Here is a 25,567-nt window from a genome sequence, read left to right as displayed (position 1 = left end):
TAGCTACTATTACATTTTTTATTCTTGTTTAATCTGTTTCATTTATTTTATTATATATTTTATCATTTTAAAGCTTATTTATATGTCTTTGTTATATTGTACTGTTTCTTTTATATCTTGTCTTTTATGTATGATGTAAAGCACACCTAATTGCCTTCCCAAAAGGTGCTATACAAATAAACCTGCCCTGCCTCGTCTTTCCCTACTTAGTAACACAGTATTTGATAAAGTTTGATAACGGATTCTTCCAAATCCCTGTCTGTAATAAATGTACACCCTTCTTCCACTGCGTTTTGGCAAGCTAACACTACATGGCAATTCAGAGTACCTAGTATAATCAGATAAGAAGAGATGTTGATTTATTTGTGCTATTGTGCTATGATTTGTGCTATGATTTATTTGGAGTGAGCTACCACACTGCAGTTGGTGTGTATTATACACTGTGGTTGCTGGAACACAACTACAGCTTCATTTTTTCCAGTCCACCTGGGGTTTAGCCCACCCGGAGCCTTAACTGTGACACATATTGAAGCCTACCTTGTAGAAGATCTGGGGTCGGGTGTAGCCAGTTGTAGGTTCTTATTAGCTGCCAGTCAAAGTCATCCTCCTGCCCCTGTCGGTATTCGCACAAACCAGGGTCTGAGTCCTCATCAAATGTACAGCCCGCTACAGAGGACAGAGCAAAATGTGTTACTAAAGCCATCACAGAAAAAAACTTAAACTTGTAGCCATTTGTAAACTATCTTTGCTATGTGCTATGAGGAGAAAACACATCATAGTCCTATTAGAGAAACACCAGAAATTACTGTTCAGTTACATCACCACAGGCTAACTGTAAATGTGCACATATATCAACTCCTGCAGAATCTTTGCAGCTCTAAAGTAAATTACAGCTAATGGTTGGCACCAGGCGGTCAGCATGGAGTGTCTATCTCATCTATTCGCTCGAATGTACTGCTATTTGGTGCAATTAGCCCTGTGGAGTGAAAATGACACAACAGCCACAGGTCACCCAGATAGCCAGAAATAATGGGCAGCACAGCCACGGGAGTGAAAGGGGTTCTCAGCTGATGGAGAACAACAACAGGCTGGCCTTGAGCCTATGAAGGTGACCCAACCAAGTCTGGCTTCTAATGGTGACATTCACTATTCTGCCATTATTGCACAAACCACGTGCTTTGGACAAATTCCTGGTCATGCAATGGCACAAGCCATATATTCTGCTTGTCGTCATCCATACAGAAATGCTGATAGCAATTGACAGACATAGTTTACACACAGTCTCAGAGTCTTTGTCTCAGAGACAAAGCCAACAATTATAGCATTTGATAATTATTTAATTCATCACTCATTTTATCTAAAGAAATGTCTGAAAATTACTTCAAAATTACTGTTTGTGTGTGTGTGTATGATGTGTTACAGCTGTGATCAGTTTTCAGCTCCAAATGAAGTGGTTTCCAAAAGCTTGTGTTTTTTTGCCCAGCTGAACATCTCAAAACCTTTGATTAGTACAATGGCATCAAAGTCGATATAAGAAAAGGCTGGAGCCACATAAAGTCTGCACAAGAAGTAAAAGAAAAGAATAATCTGACAAGGGCTTCTACCCTACTACCTCTGTAGTGTGATTTGTACTGATCCTGGTGCACATAGAACAACATGGGACCTACTTATAAAGGGTGGCTCAGGAACAATGGTATGGGATGCAAGAAGCTGCTCATTTATGGGACATACAGTACAGAACAGAGCTGACACCACTGGCCATTGTTCAGTCTGGCTCTGGCTGAGAAGACAGGTCTTCTATCTAACTCCAAATGCCCTGAGCCCACTATGGTCCCAAGACCCTCTTCACTAACAGATCATATTAAAGCTTGGCAGCAGTGCAGCTGGTGGTAAAGAGCTACTCTGACTCCGTGCCAGCTTCCACTTAATAGTATCCCATTTGGTCTACTCCCACAATGTTGCTACTTGTGTTTTGTTCAGAAACTCCATCTGTTTTCTAATTATTGTAAAGTTTTTGAATCTGAAATATTGAATGTAGAAAACTGATAAGCTTCACAGTAACTTTAGACCACTGATTTTGTCGTTCCAAACAAATTTCACCACCCCACCACTAGTGAACCTCAGCACTGGTCCAGCCTTCTTCCCTTGTGCCTGAAGCTGAGCAAGTGTTTCCGGGTGTGCAAGCAGATCAGTTTTAATTGCCTCCTGTGTGAGGGCTGCTTGTTGTGCTGTGCTGTGCCTGGTTATCTGAGGATAAGAGGGCTGAGTGGTGGAGTATGGCTTGCGGTGGAGACCTGCCTTTCATCGAGAGCCCTCCAGCTCCAGGAAGAAATGTCACCATCAGACATGTTCCACTGATTCCCCTCATTAAGACTCATCCTTTCCAGCCTGCTTTGCTTTTAGCACACACGTTCCTCTCAGTGCCCAAATGAGCTTCTCTGGCAGCAGGAGGGCAGCCCCATGTAATTAGAAAAGCCACGTGTATTCTTCAGAATGAATGTGTGCATTTCTCTGAACTAGTGCATAAGAAACTGTGTGTGTCCGTATGTGGTCACTGAGGTTGTTTGCTGTTTTGATGTTTACTTAAAAATGAATAAAATTATAATGAATCTGTCACTGTCACACAGACCAGTGCCGTAACGACAGTGGGACTGAATTATTTGTGTTCATCGCAGCAACAGGGAATCTGGCAATGTGGGATCAAGATTGCTTGAATTTTCACATAATAATAATTTGAATGTGTGAAAAAGCTGCTTTTAGAATGCTAATTGCTTATCACAGACACTAGTTGCAGCACTGTTCAGCACAGTCCCAGAGCAATGTGCCATCATGCAGAGCTGCAATAACACCATGAGACATGGACCGTGGGGACCTAGATAACTTTAGTGAGCTACTGTCACAGCTGACAAGTTTCACAGGAGGAGAACAAAGAGCGTGAAATAAATAAATAAAGAACGAGGTGCACTCCTCTTTGAAAGGTAGGAGAGTTAATTTGCCAAACAAGACCCAACCTTGTCATAAGATACCATTCTGGGAATGAGTGTCTTGTTTGATTTGTCCTCCTGTGCCAACTTCACCACATTCTTAGCTCTTTCGTTTACCTGGCAAAGAGTTTTTCTGTTCTTCTGCTAATACATTCCCACCCAACTTGTACCATTACACTGCCATAAACCTTTTAAAGCAGACTGTTTACCTTTTGTGTTTCACCATATCCAGTACTAGAGGTTCATTTCCAAGTTACTTTATTGTCCCTATCCAAAAAGGTTTGCTGTGTTTCATCAGATTCCACACAAAGAAGCAATAAGGAGGGTTTAAAGCCTGCAAGAGGCAGCAAAAAAATCTCATTAATGCAGCTTTCACTGATGGACTAAATTCCATTTCAGTGGCTTCCCTGTGATACATCTGAGGGGAAAACCTAATATTACTCGTTTTTCTGACTCTGAGAATGGATAAGACTGATGTTACTATTACATTTTTTTATATTTCTCACTACTTTCTGACTTTCTTTTCTAAGCCACAATCAGGTCATTGTTTCCTACAAAATCAAACACATTTCACCAAAAATTAAGTTGATATCTGAAAATGTGGAGACATAGAACTTATACTATCTACATGGTTAGTTAGAAGGTTTTTGTCTGATCCAACTGTTTAAGAGACAGATGCTTTCTGTAACCAGTCAGTGGTTTAATACCGTAGTGTCCACAGAGAGCATTAATTGATACCTATTAGCAGTGTTTGTGTGGGATCAAAGTCAGGAAATAGCAGGAAGAGCATAACTCTGCTGCAAACAGTGGCTGTAAGGCAACTAGAAGAGGCCCTGGAGGGAGATTAATGGGACAAGATGTAGACCAGACTGAAGTGCTTGTGATGGACGCAGGGTACCACTGTCCAACCTAGCTGGCTTCTACAGTGAACACCACAACCCTGACTTATAGCCTGCACAGCAGGCATATCATAAATATGTTGTGATAGAGAGGGAGGAAAACACAAGACTCTTACATAGCATTTATCCTGGAGAGGGAGAAATAAATTAGAGGGCCGAGGCAGAAACTGTGGGTGGGGTGAAGAGTCCTCAAACAGAATATTAAGAGAGAAAGACTAAAGTCAAAGAGGGGCGTGGATAATGAGAACAAATCACAGATAGTGCAGAGCATGTATAACAATATGATTCATGGAAAACAAGATGTTTTGCGTTTTTGTCTTCAAAAGCTATTCAGTATAAAACACCAAGTGGGTAATCAAAGAAGTCTGGGATGAAGATGGGTTTCTATTGATCAGTGCTCCAGTGCAGTTGGGCTTAACTCATCTACACACAAATTTAATAAGGACACTCAACTGCAATTACTCTTAAGCTGCCAATATAATTGCTTTTAACTATTCATTCATATGCTCACTAGTCCTGTGTGCATTAGTTGTGCACACTCTAAGTAAAATCTCATCTCAGCACCCCTTAAAATTATAATAATAAATTATCATTAGGCCTATTATTAACTAATGTCAGATTTCATGAACATATTGTTCCACCACACACAAGCAATGTAGGATGAGGAGAAAGTAGTGATGGATTTTATGGTGGAGATTAAATAAAGTAAGTAAAGTAAGTTGAAAAGCAAATGGAGTTGCTGACTGTTCTGACTGTTTGTGTGGTTACAGCTTTATGGTGTGAATATGGTCAAACAACATTAGCTGACTTAGCTGCACACTTGCCGGGGAATGATCTACTGTAACTGGTACACCTTATTATTTTACTTTAAATAAAATACCAAACCTGTGCAGTACTTTAAAGTATTGCAATTATTCTTGTTTAACAAATAAAAGAAAATTCAGTTTTGTGTTTACATTAAAGTTGGATTTTTTTTCAAAGAAAAAATCCAAGTTCAGGTGCGAAAGTGAGGTTAAAATGACATTACCTGACTGCATTACCCATAATAACCCAATATTCAATTATTTGCTACTTATTTGACAGCACAGAGAAGAGAGCAGGACAGAGATTGAGACAAGCAGAGAGAGAAGGATTTAGTAACCAGATGGACCACTGGGAAAAAGGCCCTGCATAAATGCACATTCTCCTTAGAGGCTGAGCACCCCTAAAAGTGTGATCCTAGAATCACCCCTGGTTCTGCTTCTCCACGACAATGGGGAACGGCTTTAAAGACAAGATCCACTGCTATTCTCCCTGTGTTACTCTCAAGATTAACAATACTGTCACCTGCTCAAGTGTCACCTGTGGTTTCTGTTTACATTGTACAAAAGACAAAGTTCACAAGGACTATATTCTGTTTTCTGCCAGGGATGATTAGGCCCTAATCTGCCGCCCTTCTGGATATACTTTTAGTCTTCCAGACAAAGTATACAAGCAAGAATGTGAACAATGCCCATGTCACAACTGCTATCTGTGCATATGTGATTGCATTGTGGAGGCCACTGATTCTCACAGATATTACCTTTCACTGCTCATTTGAGGAACTTGAAGTATAAATGCTACTGAAACTTACATTAAATAGATACCCCTGGATGTCCTCTCTAATGGCTGGGTTGAGCATGGCTTCTTTTTCTCATGTTTCCAGGGAAAGGTCTTCTTTTATCTTGCAGTTTAAGTTCAGGAACACCTTTTGTGCATATTAGTTACTATTTCAAATTCAGATTTCTCCTTCAGACACAGAGTGGCATTATTGTCACTAATCTTCCCTTTTTAAAAAAAATATCTGACTTTAAGCTGACTGGGTGAAACCTGACTGAAAATCTCATCCTTTAGTGATAAGGCAGCTCTGTCTGTTAAGCTCATTTCCTATTGCATTAAAGCAAATTCCTCAGGCAAACCACCTAATATTGTGTAACCAACAGCAGCACTCTGCTGGCACTTCTTTAATCAGAGCCTCTCAGATACAGCAGCCCTGTTGGGACCGAGGATCCAGGATGTTCAGCCGCTTCTCTTGTTTGGTTTGAGATAAAGTTCCACTGCTGCGTGATTTGCATTTGAGCATGTACAAGCAATGCATCAGACCTGGCAAGTTTACTTAGGGGGGGGCTGAAAAGAGGAGGAAGAGACAGGGGTAAGAGAGACACGCAGCTGTACAGCTCATCAATACTGAGCCAGCAGAAGAATCATGCAAACGCTACTTCGTCTCACACCATTAATAACAACTGCTGCATTTTCATTAGTCTTACCAAGGAGGAGAAAAGGAAACAGCAGGAAAGAGTGAAGGATCAAGCAGGATGTGGAGAATGTCCATTGCAGTGTATAAAGTAATTGTTCACAATTCTTAAAATATTGTTTATTATTAATGAATTGTTAGAATTCTGCTGTTAATGTTGTATTAATGTTTGACATGTGTTGCTGACCTCTTGGCCAGGTCACCATTGTAAATGAGATCTCAATCTCAATGGGTCTTTACCTGGTTAAACAAAGGTTAAAAAAGTAATGAAGTGGAAGTACAAAAAGAGAATATCAGTTTTTTTAGACAAGAAACATTCCCTGCAGGGTTTGACCTGGTAAACGTTTTTGACTGACAATATTGAAAACAACATGATGACTATAAATATGACCTTTTGAAGGCATAAAAACATGCAGCAAATTGTATTCCTTGCAACCTGAAAGTGCAAGAGCATTATTATACTATCTAGAACTCGAACCAAGACACCAGCTGTATGATGCATATGCACAGACGATATATATATACCACATTAAAGGTGCCCTGCAGTTTTCTTGTACACAAACAAAAACTATGTTTGCATTCAGTTTTCTCACCAAAACACATTTTGTGTATCCCTGAGGTCTTACAAACTTGTAGAGTGCATTTCTTTCCTTATAAAACATTTACAAAACCAATGTTTAAAAAAATTTAAATCATGCATTATTTACATGCAGTCTTCTGCTTCCTTCCTTTGTTGGCACATCGTTACAGCCTGCCTGAAGATCTGAGAGCAGCTGAAGGTGCTGATGTCTTTAAACATAAACTTACAACCTACCTCCTTAGCCTGGCTGCAGATTAGACTGTTTTACAACAGTTTATTAATTTTTTGCATTAGCTGTATGAACTGTGGTATATACATAAAGTTTTCATTACTTGATTGAACTTGGCTGCCACCAGCTGTCCACTGGAATACTGTGAAACTGATGGAAGGGTGTGGATTGTGTGACACAGAAAAGAAAGTTAGAGTAAAGAAAGTGCTACTAGTGATCAGAAGTGATATTTATAAAAACCAAAACTGTACTTCATACATGATTTAATTCAGATGTACGCCATGAGCAGACATGGTTTTCTGTAGTGCTTTTGGATAAGGAAACTGCATAAAATGTTTTTGTTCTGTTTTGTGAAATGTGAAGCTTACTGAGATTTCCTTAAAATTTTCTGTGCTATATAAATAAAATTTATTTAATGTTATTCCAAAAATGCAGCTTTGCATTCAAGCTAAACCTAAAGTGAAAAGGATTTGAATGAAATTGTGAGTCCAACTTCCAAACTGTGCATGTGAGGAGAGATCAGTCAAAGTATACTTGGTGGAACTGTAGCTGCAATGATTTATCATCATGTATCATGATACAGAGATCTGACTGGGGATATCCAAGCATGACTGATGGGCTCCTGTGACCTTTAAAAGATAGCAAATGTAAAGTGCATGGTCTGGTAATGGCTATATGGCTGTGCAACCTGAGACAAACCTGATGATAAGACTCCAATAAATGAGGATGAACTATGTCTCCTCTAAGTTTCACCAATGTTCCTTGTGCACTTGCCTGTTACTTTCTTTGCTGTATAGCTCTCCCTAGCCATCATAGTCCAACCTGCCATATTGTGACTTCCCAGACTGAGCAGAAATCACTGTGGAAACACAAAGCAGTGAATGGTAAAAACGTTATTTCCCCCTAACCTCATGCTGTACTTTTCCTGCTTGGGTTGGGAGTGGATGGCAAAGATTGGCTCTGCAGGGCATATGTTGTTGTGTGAAATTGCTTCATTACTGGTCCACGATGGTTTCAGTCCCTAACTGCCGGGCAGACCAAAGCCTTTATTTTCTGAGGCTCTTTAACATCTTTCTTTAAGAGTGTAACTTATTTTCACTGCCACATAGCCCAAACAACCATAGTCTACCTGCAGAGGTTAATGGGGTTGTTGATACATCCTGCTTCATGAGTTGCACCAGAGAATTTGATAAGAATTTGTTCCTACAGTTCCTATTTAAGTTTATAAATGCCATTGATTACCTAATGAGCTTTAGATTCAACCACTTTCCTGTTCAAAAACTGAAGAAAAATCTGTGTTTTCACAGTTTTGTTTGTGAAGTATCAGTCTAACCTGACCCGACACAGAAACAAAGATGAACTGGTCCGTGCACAGTGAGATTAAAGGGCTGGCTGCATGATATACCAGCAAGTGAGACAGAAAAATAGATACCGCCAGAGAAAAGAGAAAAGGTTTTTGCTCAGAGATATGCTCCTTTGTCACCTGTGGAGATGGTGTATCAATTCTCCATCAACAGTTTATTTAGGTAGAAAAAGAGAGTCAAAAAGCAGCCACTGAGGACAGAGTAGATACTTTTCATTAGGACAGGCTCTCTCCTTTCATTTCTTATTTAATCTTTCCATTTACCCCAACTCTACCTCCACAGAGACATCAATTACAGGCCTCCATCTTCTGCAATCTGAAGCTGCACTCCAAAACTGCTTAGCCAGTTAATGCTATTGTTAGTAATGTCATGAGAAGAGGGGCTCATGAATAGAGGTTTGATGAATAAAAAACAGACCGTGTCCGATGAGGCTCAGATCACACTAATTAAGAAGATGGAGGGTTTGTCTTTAGCACCTGCATTACAGCACTGGGCCTCTTTGACAGAGAAAGCGAGGAAAATGACAGATGCACTCAACTACTGTTAGATATGAAAATTTAATCAAGAGTGCTGGAGGAGACATTTTTTCCCTTAATGTGAAAAGATGCTTTAAGTGGTTATGTCAAGTCTTTTTTGTCCCCTGCAACAGAGGAATATTCATTTCAGGACTGACCTAAATGCATTAGCTGAAAGCTTTATATCTCTGTTTAGTGGTGATGTATTCCTATTGGAAATTATTACTCAACACTTAAATTCTTCCTTGCCACTTAGCCAGACTGTTTTTCCAATGAACAGATTTAAAAATTTGGTAATTTTCTAAGGTATGGCTTGTGTTGAAATCAAACATATACTTAAAACACAGAGGCCATAAAAATAGCCTGCACCCATCTGCTGGATGTTATTTGCACTTATGGTAATATTGTGCATAGATTTACACAGAATGCATGATGTCACGACAACCAACCTCCCCAGCGGCTTTGATGTTGATTTACATACAATCAAATGGTAAAAAAATAAACGCTTAGAATCGCTCCAAGCAAACTCAGCTCAGTCAAGCGAAACCACAAATGAGGAAACAACTCTACTGCAGCAAGGTTGATTGTGATGGTTCATTATTGACGGCTCTTTTTTTCCTGTTTGGTGCAGAATATTTTATATGCTCAGGCCTTGCATTCACTGCAGGTTATTGGCCACAAGGACAGAACACTCAGTAAGCTATTTGTAGTTTTCTTCATATCTTTTTACATCCTGTTCATTAAAAAAGGACACATGCTCTGGATACCAAGCAATGAGATACAAAGATTCAGATGGCAACCCTCCATCCTCTCCTCTGTCTGTCCTCAGAGCTCTACAGGTGCAAACACTTCTGCTGTAGCTGATCCCTTGGGTGCTACAGGCAGCTGCAAGGGGCCTGACCTCCATTACTGAGACAGGGCTCTGACTGCACAGCCTCACTGCCATCCCAGTCCCAACAGGCACATGGCTAGACAATAACATTTAAGCACACCAACTTGTTTAGGCAAACTGTGTGCTCTTACAAGACCAGGTTCAAAGAGTATTACACTGAAACTTTCTGAGAGGACACTGCGGCAGCATTTCAGCATTATATTACAGGTTAAGGGCTGCAATTAAAGATCATAATTTTTTTCATTCCATAAAATAGCAGACAATGCTAAAAAAATGTCGATTATATTACACTGAAGCACATCTGATACCAACATGCTCTGAATAACAAGCAATGAGATATAAGGATTCTACTGACAACGAACCACTTTAAAGGTACTATGCATAAAATGTAAAAGATTTAGCAGCATCCAGTGGTGAGATTGCAGAATGCGACTTTCTAACTTTCAAAGCGTTGTCCCTCCTGGGCTACTGTAGAAACGTGGCAGTGCAACATGGCTGCCTCCGTGATAGGAGAGCTGCTCCCTATGGAGCTTTAAAAGGTTCATTCTAAGTTTAAGAAAATGCAATGGTTGGTGTTTTGAAGTGATATAACAGTACAATATCTTTCAGAAACTCATATTGCGACAGGAAAATCTTAATCTGCAACCACATGCTAGAGCTACAAAATCAATGTAAGCAAAAAATGGAATATTTCCATCCAGTAAAACTAGGAGCTATATTTTACACCTGGAAAACAGTAATCTCAAGTGGACACAGTTTGATACTATTTCTGATTTACTGTAAATATGTTTTGCATTCATGTAGTGTAGGTGCATTGTAATTGTTCCACACGTCAGCAGTGACATGCGTACTAAAATTGGTGCTGAAATTCAGTTTTTTTGTCTGTAATTCTTTTGAAAAATTAGAACATGTAGCCCTAGTGTGCAACATAAGTGTGCTAAAGTCACCATGGAGATGTATTTGTATTTTCAGCCTCTTCTTGCATCTAGGCCAAAGAATTCAGGCTTCTGTGCAGGCAAAGGACAGAACCACCTGGTGCTGTTGTTAGGTTGAATATACTTTGATTTATGCAGCAAACTGTCAAAATGGTTTAAAAAAAAAATACACACAAACCTAAAAGTAGCTGTTTCCACAACAACAGTTAAAAGTCTGCATGTACATTCTCACATTTGCACACACAAGCAGTATGTTGAACTCGCACAATAACAAACCATAACCACAGCGATGAGAGGCCCTTTTTGAAAGAGATCAGTGCTTCTCACAGAGAGTCACACTGTCTTTGCCTTGACTTAATTACAGCTCACACCTCCCCTCACTCTATGCAGAGGACAGAAGAGATTCAGATGCCCTGTGGAACACTTCATTCTTTCCTTTCAGTGACATCAGTTACACCATTTCCTAAGTTGTTCTGTATTTTGCTCTCACCTTTTATTTTTCACCCCACATTTTCCCCACAGTGAGTACTGCGCTAAGGATGCATCAAGCATCTTTCTAGTAGCAGCATGTGGTTACACCATTCAGCTATAAGAACTGTAAGACATGGAGACACAAAGTGGTATTTAGTAACAAGAGGCTTTACGTCATATTGTAAGAAGTGCTTTCTTTAGTAGCATATATATTTAACCAAGCACTTGTAATAAGAGGATTAGCTGTGAGAGTGCTGTCCATTATTATGATAAAGAAATATTAGCCGAATGTCCAAAATGCAGACATAATTGGTCTTGAGTCTTTTAGTACACGTTTGTGAGCAGCTTAATTCCAGCACAGAGCAAAAATAATGGCTGCAATTATTTAGAGTAACCTCAATTTCTGGGAAAACAAGAAAGGAAAGGAGGAGCAGAAACTGTTCATTCTCTTCAAAAATACCCTGTTTATTTAATATACACCACACACAGCAGAAAAGTTTCAAACTAAAGGGTGCAAATGAATAGAGCACATTTACCCTTGCATGATTATTTATACAACTCATATTCACCTACTTTTAATCACTGATACCATCTCTAAGTGTTGCGCTAAATGAGATGCAAATGTCACTCCATCAAACAGAGTACTGCTTTTTTTTCCAGTACATTAATTTGAAACTTTAGCTTTGATCAGATGCTACTTTACTTTGTAATATCCACCTTGTCCCAGTAGGATACCTATATCTTAAAATTAGATTTTGTCAAAGAGTGTCTCTATATGTATAAGTCAAAAAGATTAATGCAGGACCAACTTAGCAGATACTCTATTCTAGTGGTATACTGTAGTTGTTGGACTGGCTAGGCTCTTTATCTTTGCCCATCAATCCAGTATGACCCTCTCTATCTAGACCAACCACATTAAAACGCCACTGAAAATAATCAGATTAAATAATACTTTTGGTAGATACTTTGCTGAGTAGGAATGCATTCATAATGGAGTACCTTTTTACATTATGGTATTACTATTTTTAATTAAGTATGGAATAATGGTAAGTGCACCATAGTGTAGTCATTCCAGAATAATAAAGGCAGTAGTGACAAAACCTTTGAGTGTGAAAGGAATACAGATGTCATTTATGGGGTATGAATTCACCTTTATATACGAATATGGAAGAATGTGCCTTTCCTTCTCACAGAGGCTGCTCTGTCTTGCTTTGGCAATGGAGCACAACATAAGCAGAGATCTCACCAAGGTGAACCTGTTCTTTTCAACACATGGAGGAGTCTTGAACAACAGCAGCCTCACAAAACAAGTCGGACTAACAGGAATGACAGGAGAGGTTCAATGCTATAAGACTAAGCAGCATAGGGAAGGTCAGGCATTCTGTTTCTCCGGCCAGATAGTTATGTATTGGCTATAAGCACCATAGTGGAAAAAGAAGAAGAGTGAAAAATCCCCAGATACGTTTTCAGGGCAGTGTACACAGAATGACAAATGGTCCGGACAGGATCCAATGTGAACAAGATCCATCCAGGGCTGACCAACATAAAACCATATCACCCCATGGTCAAAATGTTTGATAGTTCAGAAACCTTTGCTACAACTTGAAACACACAATATAAAACACAATATTTTATCAGAATTTAATGCAGCTTCTGCTATCATGGCTCACTATAAAGGCCAGCCCTGTGTCCTTTCTGAGCAGATCATTTCACCACTAATGCACAAACGTCTCATTTATTGGCCCATGTCACGTTCAGTTTTGTAAACACATTTAATTTACACAGCTAATGCTACTTCATGTCATTATAGCTTTGCTAAATGATGCTTCTTCTCTGCTTTTGCACAGCAGTGTTGTAGAAATGTCTATTGTCACATAAATCTATGCAACAAAACTATTTTTCAGGTGTTGTCCTACAAGATTCATCCAGCCCAGAAATGAAGTGCAATATGTTAGTTAACTTATGACAACATGCACTGCAAAGCCTCAGCAGTTCATTTCACTGCAAATACACCATAAAATTAACCGGAGGAAAGCTACAGTATTGGTGTTTCGTGTTATATATATATACAAATTCCAGGGAAAATTGTTTTTCCAATTAATGTTTTGGCTAGAACAAGAAATAAAAACACCCATCAGCAATACAGAGGAGGTTTGCCCATATAAGTCCATGCAGTGAATTCTTCACAGCACACAGAAAGTGAAATTTAAAAAAATATTATGTGTATCACATTTAGAAATAAAATAAAAATACAGGGCTGTCTGGTATCTTTTCATAAAAAGCAACAACACGGCCCATTGTGTTGATTTAGTGGAGTGCTGTGTATAGTCTGATGACACATTGGGTTTGTGATGTTTGTGTTATTTCTGGGTATTTAAGGCCTCACAATCTACCAAAACTTGCCCATGTTTGGTGTTGCTGCTTAAGTGTCAAATTATCTACATGTAAATTGGGTGCAGATGCATCTGAATCATACAAAAAGACACTAATTTTACCTAAATTATTTAATACTCTTGATTGTCCTGTTCCCTTCGAGGGAACGTTACAAGCACTTTTTGGAGCTTCACAACCCTTACAACCCTTCACTAGGCAACAGTGTCACAAATATGTAACATCTGAATGACTCTTGAGATATTGTACCATTGTGAGCGAAGAGGCGAGATGAGTGTGTCGGAGATATAGGCTCTGTGGTGAGGCCCATAATTACCACAGCCAGGGGCCTGCTCAACTTGCACTCTTGTGTTTAGTTGGCCGGCCTTCACTCCTTCACAAGAAAACCCTCAGAAACCACAATGGTAATGACAAAGTCAGCCTTGCTGCTCTGACACGTTGTGACACGTTGTGACCCCCCCCCCCCCCCCCCCCCATCCACCACATGCACCCCCAGTGTTAACCTCTTTCATGGGGCAGTATGAGCTGATAATTAGGTGCTTAGCCATGGTCACAGTGAAGTACAGATCTGATATGCAGGCCTGTCAAGAAGTCACTGGGAGGAGTTAAAGACTGTAGAACAAGGGTAAAGAATTACAAGGGTTGAGAATTTGTGTTGCATATTATTAGTGGCCAATACAGAGGCCAGTGCCCTCAGCCCACATGGCCATCTGGACAGACTTAGAGAGTAACAGAGATTCTGTAGAGGTTAACTACAGCCTGTGTGAGTGTGTATGCACATCTATGGATAGTTTATGTGCGTTAGTATGTGTCTGAGCATGCAGCACACGTCCACATGGGCATATGTGCAGACATGCGCAGAAGCTTACGTGTCTGTCTTCGGAGCATTAAGCACAGAATGAAAGTTTATGATGTGGTAATATCCATTATGACACTTAAGCTGCTGTTCAGATAATATTGTAACCCTCTCTATCTATCACTCAGGCTGGACCACTGAGGGCCCCTGACAGCCCAGATCCCATCCTCATTTAACATTCACACTCAAACCGCTGCCAATATTTTACAAGGAGTAGAATCCGTGCTGGGTCACAGAGCAAACATGTCAGTTTGTTCTTCATTTACTACCACTTGGCATCTGGCCTTTTAAATGTGGTGTACACCCATATAACAGGATGAGAAAACAGCTCTAAATAGAGGAAAATAAAGTGCAACCTTAGAGTGATCTATGCTCAGGACACATTCAGTGAGTCAAACCACATAACCTTCAGTTCCAGGGCCAAGTGTAATTATGTCTTCGTATGTGAGTGTGCTATATGATTAATACTTCACAACTTGTTCATGACAACACAGGTATATTTAAAAAAACATCCATACCTGTAGTCAATTGCTATTTAATGTCTTCCAACTTCAACGTTTATGGCTCATGTTATATAAAACCTTACATTATGAGGCTCTTTAACCCCCCCACTCCCTCCATCCACCCCCACTGAAACAACACAAAGACCCTGTTAAGGCAGAGTGATATTTAGTAACAAGGGGGAACAAAAAGAGTCCCACTCTGCCACTGAACTGCTCTATTCGAGATGGTGTGTGTTAGTGTCTACCTGTAGACACTGTGTCCTCTCTCAAGGTGAGATAGTGGGCATCCTGCCAATAACTAGCACTCTGCAGGTTGTGTATCAAAAGATGTGGAGCACCAAATCATCCATATGTCTTCCACTGGTCAGGCTGTATGTGTCAGAATGTAGAGAGTGACCTCCCATTAAACATCCAACCTCTTAACAGGGGTTCAGATTGGTTCTCAAATCTCATGCGGTGTTAACATTACATCAAGACACAGATGGGGAAAAACACACTAGCCTTATAAAGGTAATTACAAGGATGGTGTGAGGAAGGTTCTTGAAGCTCCTGTGCTGATTATGCCAAGCCTGTATTAACTACTTAAAGGACCCTGTGGCAAAAATTAGTAGTGGGTCCAGATCTTATGCAAACTGCGAAGGAAACTCATTTCAGCTGATTGTATCAGAGATCTTGTCCTATTGGTCATGACCCAAGGCTCATGAACATAGGTGAGAGTAGGAACATAGACTGACAAAAATTGAGAGCTTCGCCTTTCAGCTTAGCTTCTTCTTCATCACAATAGACCGGTACATTGACCGCATTGCTGCTGCCGATACACAGATCAGTCTGTCAATCTCACATTCTGTCCTTCCCTCACTTGTAAACAAGATCCCAAGATACTTAAACTCCTCCACTTGAGGCAGGATCTCTCCCCAGACCTGGAGATGGAAAGCCACCTTTTTCCAGTTGAGAACCATGGCCTCAGACTTTGAGGTGCTGATTCTCATCCCAGCCACTTCACATTCTGTGGCAAACCGCCCCATTGCACGCTGAAGGTCCTGTCTTGATGGAGCCAATAGGACAACATCATCTGCAAAAAGCAGAGATGAGATCCTGTGGTCCCCGAACTGGACTCCCTCCAGCTCCTGGCTGCGCCTAGAAATTCTGTCCATAAAAATAATGAACACAACCGGTGACAAAGGGCAGCCCTGTCAGAGTCCGATATGCACTGGGAACAGGTCTGACTGCTGGCAATGTGAACCAAGCTGCTGCTCCGCTTCTACAGAGACCGGATAGCCCTTAGCAAAGGGCCCCGGACCCCATGATCCCAGAGCACCCACAGGATGTCACAAGGGTTGTGATCAAATGCCTTCTCCAAGCCCACAAAGCACATGTGAATTGGTTAGGCAAACGCCCATGAACCCTCAAGCACCCTGGAGAGGGTAGAGAGCTGGTCCAATGTTCCACAACATAGGGTTCGGCCAAACAATCCCAACAGACATTTTCTCCAATGTCTTCATAAGGGGATCAATGACCATGACCATGACCATTGTTATAATGAAGTTTCTCCTGGTTTCCCAGTTTCCTCTGAGCCCTTATCACACAAGGTGAAACCAATCTTGGTCAGTTATATGTTGAATCCACAGTATGCCTGATCCACGGTTAGCCAGCTTCACTATATTCCCAAAGTATTAGATTCCTGATCCACAATAAGCCTGATCCATGGATTTTCCAACCCACAGTATGGTTTATGTAGGATATGCTTGACATACTATGTGTCATATCTCTGCAAAGCCAGATTCATGGCGAGCTCAATCCAATATACGCCTGAAGTGCTAAATATCCCACCTCTGTTTCTACTACAACCTGCCTTAATGCAATAGCACTTTGGATGCATTTAAGAATAATGCCTGACAATCTGTTTCTTTAAACCAGTTCACATTATAATTTGAGCCATCAAATCTAATTATCACATATGAGTTATATCAACAGGTTATCATCTCATTTTTTCTTCAAGTAAGAGTTGAAGAGAAACTGAGAGGGCTCAGGAAAGCCTGCGGGGCCATGAGCAGATGGCTTCAGTCAGACACTGGTGCATGGAGATGGGTAGAAATGACCATTGACACCCCACGGAATGCTCATGGGTAATGACTGTGTGCTGAACCATTTAGGAAATGATCAGCGAGTGAAAGGGAATCGTGGAACAATCAATGTGGCCTCTACAGAACTAACCCGAGTGCAACCCATGGGTTCTCTTAATCAACACATGGAGGTACGTTACTGATCTTCACATTTTCCTTCAAGAGTTATTTCTTCCACAGATTTCATGTCCCAAATAAGCCCAACCTTCCCTTTCTCTCTCATCTCTGATTATGTGAAAAAAATAGTCAAGTTAGTTGATGTGTGTGTGTGTGTGTGTGTGTGTGTGTGTGTGTGTCCATCCTATGAAGAGACGGCTCAATTCACATTTCTAAGAAAACACAAGATGCAGCAGAGAAGAAACAAGTGTTCTTGGACGAGGGTAGCTTTTGATAATCTTGGAGGGTAATGAAACAGAGCATTAGCACAAAGTATCCCAGTGGCTAATCAGTCTACCCCCACCATTGACCGTTTTCTTGGCTTAATTCGAAAGCAAATGGCTTGAAAAAAGGAGTGGTTTTGTAATGGTGAAGTCTCTACAAATAAGCATGAATAGAGAACAAGGAAGTGTTTACTTTATCAGCCTTTTTTCACACCTCACACATCTGAGTGCAATTGAAAATACTTTGTACTTTCATTTTGTTGAAATAAAAGCAGCAGCATAATGCATGGAATGAGATAAACATGAGCTGCTGGGCTTTTCTTTACATATTGGGGGATAAATATTCCTTCTCATATCAAGACAATCTGTCTTTTGTAAATTGTTTTCAGAAACAATCATTAGGTGTTCTTGTCCCTAGGCTCTTATTAAATGACATGAAAAGGTAAATTTAATGAGTATAAGAGAGGGAATTCAAGCTGTTGTACCTGCTGCAAATATAAATGCATATGAATGCACCTGGCCCTTCAAAACATCCAATGTTATTCCACACAGTATTTCCCAATAGGTTCAGAGCAAAATGAGGCATGACTTGGAAAATACTGACTTCATTTCTTCTCATATCTGCTCACTTGATCTGCTTAAGCCAAAATAGTCTGCATTCATTATGAATTTAATAAATATCCAGATCCTGCTACTCTCACCCCAGCAGTCAGTTTGCAAGGGCAAGCATCACAGTTTTCAAATACTATACATATCACTTCGGGATGTAATGTCATATAAAGAGATTTGCAGACCACAGTTCCTCAATGACAAAATGAAGTTGTTTTGACTGCGACAATTAGCTATGTATTTTTATATAAGTGTTGTGTAATTGATATAGAGCCTATCAGCCCCTGTGGCTCAGAGCTAGATTGATAATCCTGGCTGGTTTATTACTGATGTATCATTATTAGTATATATGTCAGCAAAAGCATGACAACACAAGTGTTTAAAAATCAATATAAATCTCCAATATATATATATTTTTTATATATATATAAAATTATTTTTTTTTGCATTAATGTTAAAAAAGGTACAATTACCTTATCCTAAATCTACACCATAAAACTGTGAAGACATCACTACTACATCATCAACAGTTATTTTCTCAGACTGGACAAATCTCCTCCAGAACCAAAGATGACATTATACAAATCTATTCAAAGGCTGAGTAAAGCCACAAGGAAATTGATTTAAATGTGTCAAATCAGTAACGTGTTTAGAACTGTAGACATTTAATTTGCTCTTATATATAAATGGGTCCAGTCTTTGTCTTAATAGGCCATGCTGCTGCTGTACTAATATTACTGATTGCCTCTTCAATTAGCAATAAATGTTCATCCTGCTAATGGTTGTTAAAGGTTGTGTGACAGCTGCATTTGTGCACATACAAACACAGTACTCTCTTACTATTTAGTTCTAAAACTACTTTTCCCAGAGGATCACAGAGTCTTCCAAACCCCTGCTTTGTAAGGCAGAAACCCAACATCATGTGATGATCTGAGAGCACAGCGGGTGCCGGCTCTGAAGCAGCAGAGCTGTGCTGCAGCTTAGTCCTTTGGAGAGCAAAAGAATTCAGCTGATCCTCTAAGGGAAAAAGGAGAGGAGGATGAGATGAGACAAAACGAAACATACATGATTGCCCGGAGAAAAATGAACTGTTGCAGCAACAACTTACCAAAGGAATAAAACAAAAAACAGAACTGAATAGATACAGAACAAGAACTGGGCAAATAGACTGAAACTGATCATAATGAAGCCAATAATCACAAGCACAAATGCATGACCAAAACATATGTGGAAATCTATGGTGAGATGCACTGACAGGTTTCATAAAATATCTATAAAATGATGCTGGTTAGATTATGAAAGACAGGGAGTCTAATTTAAATTGATTGTTTCCTGTGGCACTATCCATCTTTCGCTTCCCCAGGGCCGGGTCGGGGGGCAATAGCCTAAGCAGGGATGCCCAGAGACTTCCTTTTCCCTGGACACTTCCTCTAGTTCTTCTGGGGGGGGACAGAGCCAACTGAGAGACATAGTCCTCCCAGTGTGTTTCCCCAGAGCCTCCTCCCAGTGGGACATGCCCGGAACACCTCCCCAGGTATGCTCTCAGGAGGCATCCAGAACAGATGCCTGAGCCACGTCAGCTGGCTCGTCTCAATGTGGAGGAGCAGCAGCTCTACTCCAAGCTCCTCACCCTATCTCTAAGGGAGTGCCCGGCCACCCTGCAGAGCAAACTCATTTCAGCCGCTTGTATCCAAGATCTGTCCTTTCTCTGAGGGTAGTAACAAAGACTGACTGATAAATTGAGAGCTTCGCCCTTCGACTCAGCGCCTTCTTCACCACAACAGATCGGTACATTGACCGCATTGCTGCCGCCGATGCACCGACCCAACTGTCAATCTCACGTTCCGTCCTGGAGATGGCAAGCCACCTTTTTCTGGTTGAGAACCATGGCCTCAGACTTGAAGGTGCTGATTCTCATCCCAGCCGCTTCACACTCGCTTGCAAACTGACCAAGTTCATGCTGGAGGTCCTGGATTGATGGAGCCAATAGGACAACATCATCTGCAAAAAGCAGAGATGAAATCCTGTGGTCCCTGAACTGGACTCCCTCCAGCCCCTGGCTGCGCCTAGAAAGAGACCAGATAGCCCTTAGCAAAGGGTCCTGGAGCCCATACTCCTAGAGCACCTCCCACAGGATGTAATGAGGGACGTGATTGAATGCCTTCTCCAAGTCCACAAAGCACATGTGAAATGACTGGGTAAACTCCCATGAACCCTCAAGCACCCTGGAGAGGCTATAGAGCTGGTCCAGTGTTCCACGACCGGGATGGAAACTGCATTGTTCCTCCTGGATCTGAGGTTCTACCAAAACCTTATTGATTGGACATGTGTTGAATTGTATATTTGTCTGCATCAGTTATTTTCATTATGGAATAATTTGAAAATGATTTGCTTGGGTGATCAATAACTTAAATTCTAAGCGTTGTACTTCAACTAAATGTTTTTGAGTCCTGAACCCTGACCACAATGCCAGCCCGCTGACCACAAATAGTCAAACAATCTATAACTTCTGGTTCTGCACAATAGCTGTCCTCACATTCTGTTTCAAATTTTAAAAAAGGTCATTTCATGGCTGACACCATGGACACTAGTATGGCAGCAGCTTCGTCATATGCTCTCTTCTACCGTATTTCTCAGACATTGCAGGTTTTAGCTGCCTGGCTGAGAGCTGATGTGAACCTATTTATGCACTAATAACAAGATGAACAAATGAAAAGATGAAATGCATTGCAGCAAAGCTGGAAGACAGTGTTACATTGATTAGCAACTGAAATATTACTACTGTTGGGGATTGTAATCACTTACACTGCCTGTTAATATAAAAAGTAATATTACCATAACTCATTACTAGTATTGTATTACTTATTATTGTTACTCAGGTGAACCTTTATAGCCATTCATTAGAGACATTAAAAAAAGAATGCCAGATTGTTTATGTGGCCCAAACTTCAGATAGGGGATGCTCATGCACAGGAAACTGACAAGTTTGTCAATATATGATGATGTATGATGCAAAACACCTTGAAGGAGGAGGAAGACAAACAGCTGACTGGATTTATCATCTGCACTGATGATAAACACTACCACAGGCCATCTCACACACACACACAGAGCAACAGTATGAATGTATGACAGACTGGGTAGGCACTCAAGAGAGCTGCAACAGAGCAGAGCCTCAAGTGAGCTTAAGAGGCACAAATGTCTAAAGTGAGAAACAAGACAGGAGAAGGGGGGAAGTGAAGAAGGAACAGTTGAGCTACATTCAAATCATGTGGGAATATCTGTCAAAAAAAAAGACCCAATAGTTAAAAACAACTACACGGAAGTGTTTAAGCATGATTGTAGTGCTCTGTAACCACTAAGTGAAGTGTTTTGATCGGTTCAGTTTTAACATTTAACTCCACATGAACGTCTCAAGTGACGCAAGTTCTGGTTTTAGAGCAGCTCTGTCTCATGCAGCATTGTGCTCTGGTGTTAGAGGCAGTGGCAACATAGTGTGCTATGTTGTTAATGAGCATCTAAATGTCTCTTTCACCAGGAAGGTGAAAGCACCTGGCAGCCACAGTTCTTTGTTCCTACGGAATTTTAAGGGTGCACAGAGGTTTAGAAGTGCTGAAGAGGCAGAAAGAATGCTATGTGCACACTGTCAGGTATGTGCAACTGGAAATACTAATATTATTATGGATAGTGCTGTGATTAATAGTTAAAGAAATTTTAAATCCAGCAATCCAAAGGGCAGCTGTAAGAGCAGCAGAAAAAATGAAGATTTAAGAAACATTTTGGCATGGAAAAAATAAACAAAGGTGATTACTGAACAAAGACATATGATGAAATTCTTATACTACAAGTCCAAAAAATACCCGATGGCCTCTCCTGCTCACATATTTACTGTCAAGGCAATGGAGAGGAACCTGCAGTATACAGCCCAAACAAACACATTTTCAACTTCACTAATTGCCAAATAATTAACACAATACTAATGTTCAAAATTAAATTAATTTACAGTGGAACATGAATTTTGCAAATGTAAAAACTTCAGTATCAGTGTCTATCTCCATTCACGAAAAACACACACACACACACACACACACACACACACAATCTTTTTTATTTTATAAGGAGTGTACACTGCCCCTAGTGGCAGAAAGGTGCCATCATTGCTGCAGCATTCTTCTCAGTCACAAGTGGTAATTAGTCACACTTGAAGTGGAGGAAGAAAAAAAAACAAGGATGCAGGTGTCTGCTTCATAGGGTTATTTGCATTTGCACTTCTGTCAAACTGCACTTCTCTACACCAAATATCACATCTCATCGTATGTGTGGAGGAATGTAAGGATGTAGAAGAGGAGGAGCAGCCTCTGATGACTCAGCTCCCCACTGTGCCACCAAAATGTCTAATTATCTCCATTTACCCCCCACAAACCTGTGCAAACCCAGCACAGCCTTTCTCTCCTTAAACCCCCCATGGTGCAAGAATTATGCCAAGGCCACCCTTTCCCATCTCAGCTTAGAACAACTGTGTCTAGATAACACCCGCCCTGCAGCCCCTTCCTTTCCCAGGTTTCGTCACCCTGCAACTCATCAGAACGGAAATGAGAGATGAAAAACAGGAAAAGAGAGGAGCGAGGACGAGCGCCTAAGCTGTCGGAATGAGTGATGAAACCTGAGATGTTTTTCATGCAACAACGTGTCACGTCTTTGTGTACAAAAGGTAATTTAGCCTGAATGGAGCAGCAGGAGCTGAGATTTAGTGGATATGCATTTTCACCAGGTAGAGCCATAGAGGGAGGCAACAGGCCTTTTGATGTACTCTGCTCTGACGTTTATGGAGAGCAATTTGGAAAAATCATGCATCTATTCAAACAGAGACAGATGGAATCCAACACATAAACTCACACAACCACAGTATGGAAGCACATGCAAAAAACTGGAGAGCACACACTGCTTAGTGGCACATATGGTCACATCCTCACCTAGACAAGTGTGCACACACCTAACCCTTTAGAGAGATGTGAAAATGCTCAACAGCAACTACACACACTAACACAAACATACAGGTGATAATCAGTAGTGCCCGACCGACATGTCGCTTTGCCGATTTTATCGGCCGATATGGGCCTATCACAGATATATCGGTATTGGCGAATATGCCGCAGATATGCTGCCAATATTGACATTTTTTAAAGTGCATTTAAAATGCATTTATGTATATATATATTCTGTTTATGTATACTGTATTCTATAAACCAGTCAAAAGTTTGTACACACGAATTGAAATGCCATTGCCTGTGCAAATGTATCTAAACTTTTGACTGGTATTGTACTATAATATATGCATAAATAATATTGGCCGATATATCAATATCAGATTTTTTTTTTACTTTATGATATCAGTATTGGCATCAGCCGCAAAAAACCCATATCGGTTGGAGCACATTCCATAGCTCTAGCTCTTGTGTCATTTCTTTTCCAGACAATTAAAAAGGCAAAAAAAAAAAAAAAACTGTCCAAACATTGATAGAACTAAAAAAAAAGTCTGCTGTAAGTCACAAATGAAGACCAATAAGTTTGAAGACACAAGTCATCATATGAAATCCACCAAATGTACTTGGACTGTGGGAGGAAACAGGAGTACCCAGAGAAAACCCACACAAAACACAGGGAGAACATGCAAACCCCACACCTAAAAGTCCCTGCCGGGTTGCAAACCCAGGACCTTCTTGCTGTGAGGCAACTGTACTAACCAACTGTACTAACCATAATGCAATCTTATATGTAGAAAATAGTCACTATAGTAAATTTATATTTTTATGAACTTATATTTATATGAATGTTTCTGAAATTTACTTTCAAATAATTTCAACAACATTTACATTTTTGACCACAGTATAGTATAAATTTCCCATCTATGCTGGCTCATTTAGTGTTTTTAGGCATACATCATCAAAATCATGATCAAAACTGCTTTCATAATGGCATGACACCAGAACTTCATTAAGGAAGGTTGTTCTGGTACTAAATCTGCAGTTTTTTTCCCTCTCCAAATAAAATTCGAACCATCTCATTGCTCATATTTATTGCCTTTTGAAACTTTTGTCATGCTCAGTGATCTCAGCCAAACTATCAAAAATAAAAGCCAAATAGTAATAAACTCCAGCTATGACTTAGTACCACCTACAGAATTGCCAAGAGGGAAAAGCTAAGCAAGAAAATTTATTATGTGATTGACAAGTAATGTCTCAGAAATGCAGAATAAAAGAACAACAACAAAAACATGGTGGGGAGAAAAAGAAAAAAACATTACCAGTTATATATGCACTGCACATTTTCAAAAGTGTAGCCACGTGCTTATGTGCTTGCAGGGGGAAGGATGCTATTCAGAAATTAACCTCTACCTGAAAATCACCAGTTATGAAAGCCCTGCCTGTTTTGCACCCACAAACAATAAAAGAGGCCTGGGTTTAAAAAGCGGTTTAACTCAAGCGTTTGTCACAGCCAGACAGGTTGACATTAACAGACAGAGACAGAGTCCCAGGCAGCTGAACATTTGAGAAACAAAAGACAGAGTTTCCATTGTAGTTTTTGTTGTGTTTCCTTCCAGCAAAGTCATCTGTGCCTTTCTTAAAATCCACACCCTGCACTGTACTGTTTCTCTCAGAAGTTTAAAAGAAAGTCCATGTGCCAGGGCAGACTAACAACATGACGCTTAGTTTGCCCAAGCAATCAAGACAGCCTTTGCCTGTGGAATAGATTGCCAAGTCTTCAGATTGATTTGAGAGAAGCTAAACTCTAATCCTTTCTCTGTCTCACATCTGAGGCCATTAGATGCCACCTAAAAAAAAATAAATAAAAATAAATAAATAGAAAAAAAATCAGTAGTGGTTTCTCAAGTCCCTGTGATTCATAAAATATTCACCTGTTACTGTCGGCAAGGTGGCTGGGCACCACAAGGTTATTAAGGGGCAGGGGCAGAGACTCTCCCTAAGGTCCCGCAGCTGCACTAGGTCACTTGGCCTCAATTAATCTCTGTCAGCAGTTGGACAATGTGACCTATACCTGTCCCACCTCATGATGGGGTTTAATGAGAGTAGGTGGCTTTGACTTGGCTGCCATCATCCACTCAATTTATAGATATCCTATAGGATCTGTTGTGCTGAGCTTAAATGTGGGGCCCAGTATTGATTTTATGCTCTGAAATACAAGCATTTAATCAACAATTCACACAGTTAGTTTAAAAGTCTATTTCTTTCATGCTTTGTGTGTAGTTACTGCCAAGGATGAGAAAGAGAACTGAAATCATGTTTGAAATTATTTAATAACTGAACATTGCCTTCATCTCTCTGCATCTCAGAGTAGGCACTTATTGCCTCTGAACAGCATCAGCATGAGCCGCCGTGCAGCAAAAGCTGCCACTGTCATTAGGGGGGCCCACTAAGCTGCCAGAAGAACGCAAATAAGCAACATCAGAGAATGAGGTCAATGAATTAAGTGAAGCCCGAGTCATACTTACATTGTCTAATGCTCTCTGAAGACATTCAGCTCAGGCCATGCCTGACAAATGACA

At 40.4% G+C, this 25,567-nt stretch overlaps 1 protein-coding gene across 2 annotated transcripts in view; it reads right to left on the bottom strand.

Moving 5' to 3' along the window:
* The window catches only part of ptprua (protein tyrosine phosphatase receptor type Ua), a 176,233-nt gene that overhangs the window by 123,296 nt on the left and 27,370 nt on the right, over nucleotides 1-25,567 (bottom strand). For both annotated transcript variants that reach the window (XM_026300744.2, XM_026300745.2), the window contains exon 2: nucleotides 538-666. In XM_026300744.2, coding sequence (XP_026156529.1) covers nucleotides 538-666 — 129 coding nt within the window. The remainder of the gene's footprint in view (nucleotides 1-537; nucleotides 667-25,567) is intronic.

Source organism: Mastacembelus armatus, chromosome 11 (genome assembly GCF_900324485.2).
Source record: "Mastacembelus armatus chromosome 11, fMasArm1.2, whole genome shotgun sequence".
In the NCBI taxonomy this organism is placed as follows: Eukaryota; Metazoa; Chordata; class Actinopteri; order Synbranchiformes; family Mastacembelidae; genus Mastacembelus; species Mastacembelus armatus.
Note: the sequence above shows the minus strand (reverse complement) of the source record. Positions and strands in the feature narration are given on the sequence as shown.